We start from the raw sequence: 13,446 nt of genomic DNA on the forward strand, positions 1-13,446 counted from the left end.
CAATGGGGCCTTCCACTTCTTTCCTCTGCATGGTTTCCTCTCTCTGCCACCTGTATACCATCTTCAGGATATGCTGCATGTCAAGAGGAGTTGCAATCATTCTTCCCAATATTGATGCAAGCTGTCTTATGACTGATGTCCTCTTCAAAATCCTGCACCAATCCCTTGTAAATCCAAATGTTTTCCAATAAAACCCAACACATTTCCACTAAGGAGGGTGTTATGTTTGGTGAGGGAGATGAGATGATGTTCATTCCACTGTTGAATACATGTTCAAAATGGCAGATTCTGTATTAAATCAGTAGTAGAGGCTGTCTGGTGCCATGACACCCCCACTAGTATGTTCTAGATATTCATAGCCAAAGCCCACTAATGATGAGGAATTATTCAATACTTGGAAGGAAAGACCAAAAGGATTTTCAGAAATATGTGTAAAAGTCATGCAAGTGTTAAAACATTGCAAAAAAATTTATCGAAGTCAGCTGTGATTAGAGCCCTTGAATAGCTATTTGTAAATATTCTGGCAAAAAGACAAATATAGAAATTATGTATGTTGTCATCACAAGTGTTTTAATCTTTATGCATTTAAATAAATTTCAGAATTATTGTTTTCTATTGTAGGCAGAGAAGGAGGGAAGTGTGATACATCATCTGCTTGTGTGTTGTCAACCTCTGCAGGGCAAGCATTTGTAAAGGACCACCCATTTCTGCAAAGGTCAGAGAGAACTGAGTCATTCAATTTCTCAACGATGTTTTTTTTGTTTCCAGTTTTCAAATCAATCATCAAATAACTTGAACAGAAGAAATATTGGCCTAGATTGTCCGATAGCCACACAGTCATTCAGATGGAAGTTGTGATTAGGTCCCTGGTGTAGAATCCTCATTATAGCAAATAAGTGAATTGCCTGGGAAACTGAAGATTCCATTGGCCATACTCTGAACGCAATATCACCTATCCATATGACCCCTCAACCGTTCCATCACTTACCTGACACCCTTCCACAATGGTGCCCTTATTACCTGGCACCCTATTCCCCTACCCACCTGACACCATGCCTTCCTGCCCTTGTAACCTTTTACTTATCTTTTTGACAGCAACAAAGTCTGTCTGTAATTCTGGACTTCTCCCTTTCAGAATATTGCAGCTGAATTCTGTGATAAAGGAGATGTTTTTTCCCTTCCCTCCCACAATTCTGCCCAAAGAGGCAACTTCAGACTGGAAGCATGGTTCCGCATTTCTAAAGGACCCCGATCAGAACCTCCTGTCAGAAATGTGGTAATTTATGAGAGACTGATGTTCATTGGAATATCTAGACCATGATTTCTGAAACCAAAATTAGACTTAAAAGTATTGACATTTCAGTTTGCATTGAGTTATCTAGAAAGGAAACAAAGTTCCATCTGTATAGTGTAGTGGGAGTGAATGTTCGAAGGTCATGGATAGGATGCCAACCATGCATACTTAAGACCACTGAATATAAAACATACTTGACCAAGGCAGTCTTTGAGTTCATGGGAAAAGAAATTCATTGAAATTTTGTTGAAAGTATCTGAAGCAGATATTCTTCTTATTTTGTTTTATTCCTTAGTTGTGATAGGATCCTTCTTCGTTGTATAAGAATTCTAATTGACTTCCATATACCTCAGTTTCATGTTCATTTTGATAAATAGAGTCAACACATTTCTTTTTTTTCGTGTATTGCATTAAGTAAAAGTTCTATATTATGCAGTTAGTGTTTTATTGTGCTTTGAGGCTATAAATGTGATTTCATATGGAACTTCTCAGTAATTGTGGCTGCCAGTAAAAAAAGTGACTGGGGATGATTCATGTTTATTTCACGAGAACAGTTGTGTTTTACATGTCTGTCTCTTTCAATTTCTCCTAGGGATGCTGTTCATTCTCAGTTTGTGCTTGATTCTCTGGCAGGAGGATTTGATGAAGGTCAAATAGATGATGAGGGAGAGGACACCGAAGACAAACAAAATGTTTTGCTTTTATTCTGACAGTGTCGGAGATAAATATCAGATAACATTTTTAACTGTTTCTCACCACACAACAAGTTCTGAAATAAGTTAGTCAAATTGGATGATGTGTTTAATTTGTAATACTTGATTTCAAATTTCAATATCCTTTGAAAAGAGTAATTTAATAACGGTTCAAGTTATGCACTTTGCAGAACGCTTAATACTTTGTAAAATATAAATAAAAATGCAAGTTCATTTAATGTAGTTAATTAAAATGTTTAATTCTATGTAAATTGCTGCTGAGCCATCTTGGACACATTTAAATTATGAAATTGTAACATAGATTGTCGATGTGAGTGAAATTGGCAAAGCCAACATTTATTGTCCATTACTAGGTGATGAACTAGATGATGATGAGCTGCCTTTCAAAATGCTGTAGTAAATGTAGTGCAGGTACACTTTTTTTTTAAGAAAGCAGTTGTAAGAAGTTGAGCCAGTGATGGTGGTGGTATCATTCCAAACTAGACAGGTGTGAGACATGGAGGAGAAATTACTTGCAGTGGCAACCCCAAGCATATGCTTCCTTGCTCTGTGTTGCAGTTGGCACACACAACCACTGTTAGTCATGGTAGTATTTTTTTCAAGTGGTGGGCAGTATACAAAGCAAGCATGTTGCTTGTGTCCTGGATGGTGTTGAACTTCTTGAATGTTGTTTGACCTAGACTTAACTAGGTAAGTGGAGAATATTCTATCACACTCCTGACTTGTGCCTTGTAGATGGTGAATGGACTTTGAGAATATGCAATGTTCCCTCTAATTTTCTTCCTGCTATCTGAGCCTCCGAGCTCTGTCAAATATAAATCTATTTCTCCTTTCGGCACCAGAAGTCAATGTTACAATTGGCATGTGCACGTGCAGCTTCGATGGAATGGTGGTCAAGAGATGAATTTACACAGATTTCCTAGTTTTTGATCTGCTCTTGTTGCCACAGAGTTTATTTGGCTGACCCATCTACATTTACGGTCAATAGTAACCCCGAGCATTTTGATTTTAGAGGATTTGGTGTGGTAATATTATTGAACGTCAAGGGCAAATAATTCAATGATTTAATTTTCTCTTATTATAGATTGTTACTGCCTAGCATTTGTGAGATATGAATGTCACTTTTACTTAACAGCTCAAGTCTGAAAGTTGCTGAGGTCTTGGAGCGTATAGTTATGAAATGTGACAGTATCTGAAAAGAATAAATAAATAAACAAAATAATAAATGCCATTGAACACAATGCAGTTCCAAGCAAAAATTCCCACTTCCGACCTGATGATGGAGCAAAAGTCATTGATGAAGCAACTGAAGATGGTCAGGACTAGGGCATTACCCTGAGGAACTCCTGCAGTGATGTTCTGACACTGATGTGACTGGTCTCCAACAATCATGGCCATCTTCCCTTGTGCTAGGCATCACTCCGCCCAATGATCTATCTCCTCCACAACAATAATAAAGGAAAAATACTACGCATTCTGAAAACTAAAATTAAAAATGCTAGAAATATTCAGCAAGTCACACAACATTTGCAGAGAGAATCTGTTGACATTTCAACTAAAAGGTAATGAGTTATCAGTTTTGCTAATGTTTTATGCTAATTTCCATCAAATACTGACTTGATGTTAATGACTGTCAATCTCAACCCACTTTTGGAATGCAGCTTTTTTTTTACCATGTTACACCAAGGTTCCAATGAGCGACCCTGAATGCCCTAAGCTAAGTATTAATGAGCAGATTATTGTTGAGTAGGTATCACTTGATACGACTGTTGTTGACACCTTCCAGCACTTTCTGATAATTGAGAGTAAAATAATGAGGCTGTAATTGACCAGATTAGATTTGTGCTACTTTTATTTGAAAAGACATAACCAGGGAATTTTCCAGCTGGAGGCCAGTATTGGAATAGATTAGCTAGAGAGGTGACTAGCTCAAGAGCTCAAGGCATCAGTATTACAGCTGGGATGTTATCAGAGCCCATTGGCCCAAATGATAAATTAGTGTTCTTTTTAGATGGAATGATGTTAAGTACAGTGGATATCCAAAGAAACATGTGCATAGATCTTTAAAATGCCATGTGCAGGTGCAGAAAATAATCAGAGGATTGATTATAACGACTCAGATGTTATGCTGCAGTTATACAAAACCCTGGTTGTACTCCACTTGGAGCAGACCTAAGTACCAGACCTTCAGAAGGATATATTAGTTTGGAGGGAATACTACAGAAATTTACATGAATGACATCTGGATTCAGGGGTAACGTTATGGGGAGAGGTTATATAAATTAAGCATATTTTCTCTAGAAGTTAGGAGGTTAAGTGTGATCTAATTAAAGTTTTCAAGATATTAATAGGAAAACATAGGGTAGATAAAGACAAACTATTTCCACTACTTGGGGATTCTAGAACTAGGGTGTATAAACTAAAAATTAGGGTCAGGCCATTCAGGAGAAATGTTAGGCAGCACTTCTGCATGCAAAGTGATGTTTGAAGTGCTCTTCGACAAAAGGCTGTAGATGCAGATGAGTTGTTAGTTTTAGATCTGAGATTGATACCTTTTTGTTAAACAAACGTATGAAGGGATATCAGCCTAAGACAGCTTTATGGAGTTAGGCCGCAAATTAACCATGATCTCATTGAATGGCCTACTGTGTACATATTTCTTTGCTGGATTCATTTCTTGATATGAATTGAATTGTCTGATGACTGGCATTTGTGATGATGGTGATCTCAGGAGGAAAATGAAGATGGATTATTCACTTGGGATTTCTGAGGATCATTGAAAATGCTTCAGTCTGGCTTTTGCACTAACTGCGCGGCTTTCCCCATCTCTGGGGATAGAGATAATGTGGTGCTGGCTCCTCCATTTAATTGTTTATTTCTCCATCACGTCACTAGGTATGGTAGGGCAGATTGGTTTTCATCAGGTACGTGGGTTTTGAATCACTTTGCTCTGCTCTGTTTTGTTGTATGCAGCTTTCACTGTTCAGTGTGCATAAAATCCCATGTTGCAGTTTCACTAAATTGGTACCTTAGTTTTGCATAGGCCTCATGTTGCTTCATTCTTTTCAACTTTGTTTATTGAATCAGGATTGACCCTCTGGTTTTGTAGTGAACCATGATGTGGCGGAGTCAGTTTTGGACTGGGATGGATAACGTTTAAAAATCACACAACACCAGGTTATAGTCCAACAGGATTATTTGGAAGCACTAGGTGGTTGATGAAGGAGCAGCACTCCGAAAGCTAGTGCTTCCAAATAAACTTGTTGGACTACAACCTGGTGTCATGTGATTTTTAACTTTGTAGTTAACAGTAGAAAGAGAGATACGATAGGCCATGGGGTTGCAGATTGTGGTGATTACAAATCTCCTGTTGATCAGTAAAGCGTTGTGAATGCCCTTTTTTTTTATTGAACTGCTAGATTTGTTTTGTATCTATCCATTTAGCATGGTGATAGTTCCACACTACATGATGCAGAATGTCCTTAGTGTGATGATGGGACATTCTGTCCAGGGAAACTATTCATTGGTAATTCCTACCTTTATTATCATGGACAGATGGATCTGTTATTAGATAAGGATGAAACTGAATAGGTTTTTTTCCCCTCTTGTTAGTTTCGTACGTTTGCAAAATACAGTTTTGTTGCAAAAGTATGTTAAGTGCTTCTGAAGGATTTACATGCATTGTTCAGGAATGAACATATAAAGGGAACTTTCAACCTAATGGCTATTTTAAATCTTTGGTTTTCTTTTGGCAGGAACTCAAATACAAGTGTATTGCAATTCTATCGCTTAAATATGATACCTGTAGCAATTTTATCAAAGGCTCAGCAAGAAGCTCTAACAGCTAAGTAAATTTATTTTTATGGGACTTCAGGATTGTTTGGACTGCTGTTGCCATGGTTCTACTGGCTTGCCAACTGAGTGTTAGAATTTCTTATTGATTTGAGGGCATGATGTTCCTTTCTAAGCAGAATTCAGTCTTGAATGGTTTAAAACTGGTGCACATTTAATTAGGCAGAAATGTTTTAATAGCACATGATTATCCCAATGTAAGTGAGACTGGGTGATGAAAATCCCTACCATCATTTCACTTTGAAGATGGACGATCATCGACCACAAGTCAAAATTAATTGGAGTAAATTTACCCCATTAAGTGGTTAAGTGCAAAGACCTGGCAGCAGTCAGTTTTTGTTTGTTTTGGCAAAACCTTTCTTTGTTGACCTTCATTTATTAACTCATAAGTTATGGCAAGCTTCTGGACATTGTTAGTTGTATTTGAGCTTATATTTGTAAATCTGATCCTGCTGTTTTACTTGAAGATGTCTCTTACATTACGACATTTACTTTGAATTTTTTGCTAAATAGAATGCTGACTTTTAAAACTTGGAATTTGGAAGAGAAGAGGTATTTACTTAACTGATCCAAGGTATGGCTCAAAATTTAGGGTCAACGTTGGAAACACGCTGATGTTGATCAGACCGAGAAAAAGCTACTTAATTGCCTCCAATTTTTCTGACCAAACTTCTGATGGAGGGTTCTTCAAAGCTCAGTCAATGGAGAAATCCTTGTAGTCAGGAGAAGAGAGAGAAATTGTGCAGAAGCTGTACCCTGGTTTTGTAGCTCCAACATGCTGTATTCTGGTAATAGTTTAATCGTCCCAGGACTTCCCAATGTGGTAGCGTATATGGGTGAAAGTGTAAGTGGGATGCCCAAAGGGTTGATTAGGGGAAGAGTTAGGGGCTCCATTATGTAGTTATTCAGGAGTTAGACTATGCACTTCTTGCCTAACATTTTCTGGTAGCTATGTAGGTAAGTATGTTGGAACCATCTGAAGTCTCCAGCTCAAGTTAAGAGATTTTCTTGGAGGGGAGCTGAGAAGTTATCAATTGAATGCTCAAAATATCTGGGATTTTCAGGTGGAGTAATTGTGTCAGGGGTTCCATGGGTTCCCAACACACATCTTTAGGATATTTCTAGTCTTCATTTATCAAACTTTTGGCCAATGTATCTTTTCAACTGGTTCTCTTTAGCTCTAATTATAATGTTAAAATCTACAAATAACAATACCCTTTGTAAAATAAAAAAAAACACAGAAATGTTTAAAAAGTGATGGTCATGGATCAGTGCACTTATTTTCTACTTGTCCACATAAATCACTATTATAATAATATTTATTAAATGTGAACTTGTGCCTGGAATTGATTTTTCCAGTTAACATTAACGTCACTGGTGAAATTTAGTGTGCGCGCAGGAGTTCCTACATGAAGTTATAAATCTTGCAATTGCTCCACTGATTTCCACAGTCAGGTTCAATTTATGTATGGTTACCGCACAGAAGATATCCTACAGTATGGTTTGAAAATGCTAATAGCAGTCTGTGGAATACCAAGTTTATTTCTTACCTGACTATATTTGTTAATTGATATTTTAACTAAGTTGTCTATAAATTGTAAAAGTTTAATAAATAAAAATTATGAACCTAAAAACTATCATCAATGATCAGATGTAAGATTTCGTTACCTCTTTTGAATTATAGTGCATTAGGGTAATTTAAATGCTTCGTTGTTCCTGTAATGCCAGTTTGTTCTGCCATTGTATGGAGATGGTTACTTTTTCATGACTTTTACTGGGTGATGTATTTGTTACAGCATATAAAATTATTTGTTTTGAGATACATGGATGAAAAATTCCCATCATTTGGCAAAATTACAACTTTTAAGAAATCAAACTTCACCTTTTGGTTTCTATCCACTGAGGATAACTGTTCTTCAGCTCCTCTCTTTTGAGCCTGTCATAAATCAACACAATTCAACCGATTGGACAAGAATGGAAAAGCTTCACCAGATTGGCACTTCATTTTTAGATTCTTTGTTTTGCTGCTGGCATGTTCTTTGCACACCTCATTGAACCATCGTTAAGCTCCTGGTTTGAACATAATGGTAGAATACAAGATATGCCAGGCATTTAAATTTCAGGTTAAAGTGAGATGTACTTCTGCTGTTGTTGGTTCATAGCACCTCATGGATACCCAGATTTGAGATGCTCAATTTTGTTTTTCATGCTTGCTATAGACTGGCAAGCCTGACATCAGTTGTGTGCAATTATTGGATGGGATTCTGAGGGACAGGATTCACGTGTATTTGGAAAGGCAAGGACTGATTAGAGGCAGTCAGTATGATTTTGTGCATGGGAAATAGTGTCTGACTAGCTTGATTGAGTTTTTTTGAAGAAGTGACAAAGAGGATTGATGAAGCCAGAGCAGTGGACACTGTCTGTATGGTCTTCAACAAAGCGTTCAACAATGTTCCACATGGTTGACTGGTTAACAAGGTTAGTTCACATGGAATAGGGGAGAACTAGCCATTTGGATACAAAATTGGCTACAAAGTAGGTTATAGAGGGTGGTGATGGAGGCATGTTTTTCAGACTGGAGGTCTGTGACCAGCAGTGTGCCACAGGGATCGGTGCTGGGTCTACTTCTTTTTCTCATCTATATAAAGGACCTGAATGTGAATATAGGAGGTATAATTAGTAAATTTGCAGATGACACCAGAATTGGAGGTATAGTGGACAGCAATGAAGGTTACCTCAGAGTACAATGGCACCTTGATCAGATGGGCTGATGTGCCGAGGAGTGTCAGATAGAATTTAATTTAGATAAACGTGAGGTGCTTCACTTTGGAAAGGCAAATCAGGGCAGGATTTATACACTTAATGGTAAGGTCCTGGGGAGGTGTTGCTAAACAAAGTTTAGCAGTGCAGGTTCATAGTTTCTTGAAAGTGAAGTCACAGGTAATTAGAGTAGTGAAGAAGGCTTTTGGTACACCTGCCTTTATTGGTCAGTGCATTGAGTATAGGAGTTGAGAGGTCATGTTGCAGCTGTACAGGACATTGATTAGGCCACTTTTGGAATACTGTGTTCAATTCTTATCTCCTTGCTATGGAAAGAATGTTGTTAAACTTAAATGTGTTCAGAAAAGATTTACAAGGATGTTGCCAGAGTTGGAGGGTTTGGGCTATAGGGAGAGGCTGAATAGGCTGGGACTATTTTCTTGGAGCGTTGGAAGGTGAGGGGTGATCTTATAGAGGTTTATAAAATCATGAGGGGCATCGATAGAGTGAATAGTCAAGGTCTTTTCCACAGGATAGGGCAGTCCAAAATCAGAGGACATAGGTTTAAGGTGAGAGGGAAAAGATTTAAAAGGGTCCTGAAGAAGGGTTACACCCAAAAGGTTGATGTCTCCACCTCTTGATGCTGCCTGGCTTGCTGTGTTCTTCCAGCCTTCTGGGTGTCTATCTTGGATTCCAGCATCTGCATTTTTTTTTTGGTCTCTGAGGAAGTGGTGGAGGTTGGTACAATTACAACATGTAAAAGCATCTGGATATGAAGGGTTTAGAGGGATATTGGCCAAATGCTGGCAAATGGGACTGGGTTAACTTAGGTAATGGATGAGTTGGACTGAATGGTCTGTTTCCCTGCTGTACATCTCTATTACTCTAAATGATTCTCGAATTAGTAAAGGAAGCATTAACAACATTAGCCTATGATCTAGAATGGACAAACTTTATCTTATATTTGCACATGCAAAGTTTTGATATGGATGATGCGATGCTTCTGACTGAAGTGAGAGTCTTCCTGCATTGCCTAAATAAATGATTGTAGACCTGTACTTAATGTCCAGTGGTCACACTTTAGAGATTTATTTTCCAAACTTTGATAGATTTCATGACCATCATTACTGATACTGTCTTTATATTCCAGATTTATTCATCAAACTTAAATTCCACCAACTGCAATGTGAAATTTGAACCAAGGTCCTCGGAGCATTAAGCTCAGCTTCTGGATGAGTAATCCAGTGGCATTGGCATTATATCATCACCTTCATCTATAGTTAAACAAAAGTGAAATGCATCAGTGACTATGACACAATGTATTTGGATTATGTGACTGTTATGATTGGAAAGTGGCAGTGGGTGTGAAATTTGCAGCAGTGTCAAATGTGTCAGGATGAAATAGTTATGTGATGCTCTTGGTTCAGTTGAAACAATTTGGCATTTAAAAATTCATTCACTTGTCCTTAACCATTGTGTGAGATTAATGAACTTTCAGCTGTTAGTGACTGGCAGTTTCTACTCGCAATGTACTTATGTCACCTATCCAAAGGACACCCTCATCTCTTATGATTAGAATAGATCTCTGTCATCTTGTATCTCTTGTATCAAGCCCCCCAGTGCTGGATCTGAAAAAGTTGGTGCATTATTTCTGTCTTTGCCATTAGTCAGTGCCTGAAAGAAGGGTCACTGGACCCGAAACACTAACTCTGCTTTCTTTCCACAGATGCTGCCTAACCTGCTGAGTTTTCTCAGCAATTTCTGTTTTTGTTTCTGATTTCCAGCATCCACAGTTTGTTTTCTGTTCAGTGTTATTCTTGCTTGGATTGTCTTTTTAAGGCATTTCTAACATCATCTCAGCCAGAATGCATCTCCCTTTTAAGAAGTACAGGTTAGTTTTAAACAGTGTAGGCTGACTTTGTGGTTATAGCCTTAAACTAATTTAGGTCCCCTGCTGAGATTCAGCAACATATTTAGTTCTTGACTGCATGCAATACAAAGTTTGAAGACTGCCTTTGTCAGAACAAATAGATATGCATTTGCTGTGCATACCTTTGCCCTTTTGCAGGCTCTGTCCAATTCTATTCCCTAATTTATTAGGGGTCCAGATATGCCTTGTAAGCAATGGTTAAAAAGAGAAAATAAAAATGCAGAGTTGGAATACTTTCAAACAAATAAGCAGTTAGATGTCAGTCACTATCAATTTCTGATGATATTATTTGAACTTTTAGATTTCCTCGTAAGCTAAGAGCTCCAAATGAATATATAATCATCTTTTTAGAAAAATGAGATATAAAACCAAGATTAAATATATACAGAGCCCTGAAAGTGGTGTAGATCACACAATAGTGCTGTGTAGGTGCTTTGATATATTTTCATGCTACTGTATTACTCTAGATGTGATGGCACATCAAGGTCAGGGTTCAGTTAATAAATAATGAATATTGAAAGCCTGTGCGGAAGCTGGAACCTATCCTTGAACTAAGAAAAATGGCAAACTTCATGCTTGATTGCTGTAGGAAACCTGATGGGGGGGGGGGTGTTATTTATATGGGTGGGGGGGTGTTATTTATATGTTGCAGGTAATGGTCTTGAAATATGATCTGCAATTATTATGCGAAGATAAAATGTACCCACTAGTTAGAAACCAAATTAGATTTGTAACCATCATGCTTTTATCAGAATTCAATGTATTAGTTTTGATCACGACCTACATGTAATGACGGTGATGGATTAAAATAGGGGCAGGATTCTTAATTATGCTACACTTCTGTCCATCACTGTTTTAATTCCTGGGTTTCAGGAGTTGCTCGCTGCAGGGAGATGAAAGGCTCATGTGCAAAGATTTGGATTATCTGACGCAATTGGCCCTGCAGTGTTCTTCTCGCTCTCTGCTTTAGTTCTATTGAGAGGCTATACATTAAGGGTCTTCTATCTGTGAGGTCCAAATAAATTGGTATGCCCAAGTCAACAAAAATTGAGGATGCTGTAAATTGGGATGAGAATCTGTTCTTACCTTCCATGGGCCCCAGCTATGCCTGTCCCGTTATCGGCTCCGTAGAACAGTCTATCTTCCAGAGTTACACCGGCACCACTCCCCACCATTTCCTCTACTACATTGATGACTGCATCGGCGCCACCTCGTGCTCCTATGAGAAGGTTGAGCAGTTCATCAGCTTCATCAACACATTCCATCCTGACCTTAAATTCACCTGGACCATTTCTGACACCTTCCTCCCCTTCCTGGACATTTCCATCTCCATCAACGATGACCGATGCAACACTGACATTTTTTACAACCCACCAACTCCCACAGCTACCTGGATTACACCTCTCCCCACCCTACCTCCTGCAAAAAATGATATCCCATATTCCCAATTCCCACACCTTCAGCTACATCTGCCCCCAGGAAGACTAGTTCCATCACAGAACACACCAGATGGTCTCCTTCTTTAAAGATCACAATTTCCCCTCCCACGTGATTGAAGATGCCCTCCAATGAACGTCCCACACCTCTGGCCTCAAACCCCACCCCTCCAACCACAACAAGGACCAAATCCCCCTGGTCCTCGCCTTCCACCCCACCAACTTCCGCATAAATTGCATCATCCGCTGACATTTCCACCACTACAAATGGACCCTATCACCAGGGATATATTTCCCTCTCCACCCCTATCTGCTTTCCGCAAAGACCGTTCCCTCCGCGACTACCTGGTCAGGTCAATGCCCCGTAACAACACACCCTCCCCTCCCGGCACCTTCCCCTGCCACCGCAGACATTGCAAAATCTGCGCCTGCACCTCCCCCCTCACCTCCATTCAAGGCCCCGTAAGAGCCTTCCACATCCATCAAAGTTTCACCTGCACCTCCACACATGTCATTTATAGTATCCGTTACTCCTGATGCGGTCTCCTCTATCTTGGGGAGACCGGACACCACCTCGCAGAGCGCTTCAGAGAACATCTCCGGGACACCCGCACCAATCAACCCTATTGTTCTGTGGTCGAACATTTCAGCTCCCTCTCCCACTCTGCTGAGGACATGCAGGTCCTGGGTCTCCTCCACCGCCACTCCCTCACCACCCAACACCTGGAGGAAGAACGTCTCATCTTCTGCCTCGGGACAATAGAACCCTATGGCATCAATGTGGATTTCACCAATTTCCCCATTTCTCCTCCCCCACCTTACCCCAGTTCCAACCTTCCAGCTCAGCACCGTCCTCATGACCTGTCCCACCTGTCAATCTTCCTTCCCACCTATCTGCTCCACCATTCTCTCTGACCTATCACCTTCACCCCTATCTCTGTCCACCTAATGCACTCCTAGCTACCTTCTCCCTAGCCCTAGCCCCACCCCCTCCCATTTATCTCTCCACCCCGAGGCTCCTAGCCTCATTCCTGATGAAGGGCTTTTGCCCAAAACATCGATGTCCTGCTCCTCAGATGCTGTCTGACCTGCTGTGCTTTTCCATCACCAACCTTTCTAAATTTGAAAGGCTTGCTGAGTTTCCATGACTCTGAAAATCTAGCCCAGTAACCTGTTTTCTCTCTCTCTGTCTCTCCCTCTCTCTACCTCTCCCTCTTCCTCTCTTCCCCCCCCACCCCTCCCTCTCGCACTTGCTCTCTCTCTCTCTCAGGTTGAGGGGTGACTTTACAGAGAATAGGGGTGACAGAGGGGTGACTTTACAACCAGATAGCAAAATTTTTTCAACATGGACATCATGCTAAAATCACTTTGATGAACTAGGCAGCACAAAATTTGCCTGAACAGAATTAGACATGACGTAAGTGTGTGGCCCAGTACACTGTGCCTAAAATAGAGCTTTAT

General features: G+C 39.7%; 1 protein-coding gene across 4 annotated transcripts in view; it reads left to right on the forward strand.

The window, feature by feature from the left end:
* Positions 1-2,225, forward strand: part of zbbx (zinc finger, B-box domain containing) — a 105,338-nt gene extending 103,113 nt beyond the window's left edge. For all 4 annotated transcript variants that reach the window (XM_072572682.1, XM_072572685.1, XM_072572684.1 and 1 more), the window contains 2 exons: positions 622-715; positions 1,887-2,225. In XM_072572682.1, coding sequence (XP_072428783.1) covers positions 622-715; positions 1,887-2,004 — 212 coding nt within the window. In that variant the 3' untranslated portion in view covers positions 2,005-2,225. The remainder of the gene's footprint in view (positions 1-621; positions 716-1,886) is intronic.
* Positions 2,226-13,446: the final 11,221 nt, after the last annotated feature.

Source organism: Chiloscyllium punctatum, chromosome 6 (assembly GCF_047496795.1).
Source record: "Chiloscyllium punctatum isolate Juve2018m chromosome 6, sChiPun1.3, whole genome shotgun sequence".
Taxonomy (NCBI): Eukaryota; Metazoa; Chordata; class Chondrichthyes; order Orectolobiformes; family Hemiscylliidae; genus Chiloscyllium; species Chiloscyllium punctatum.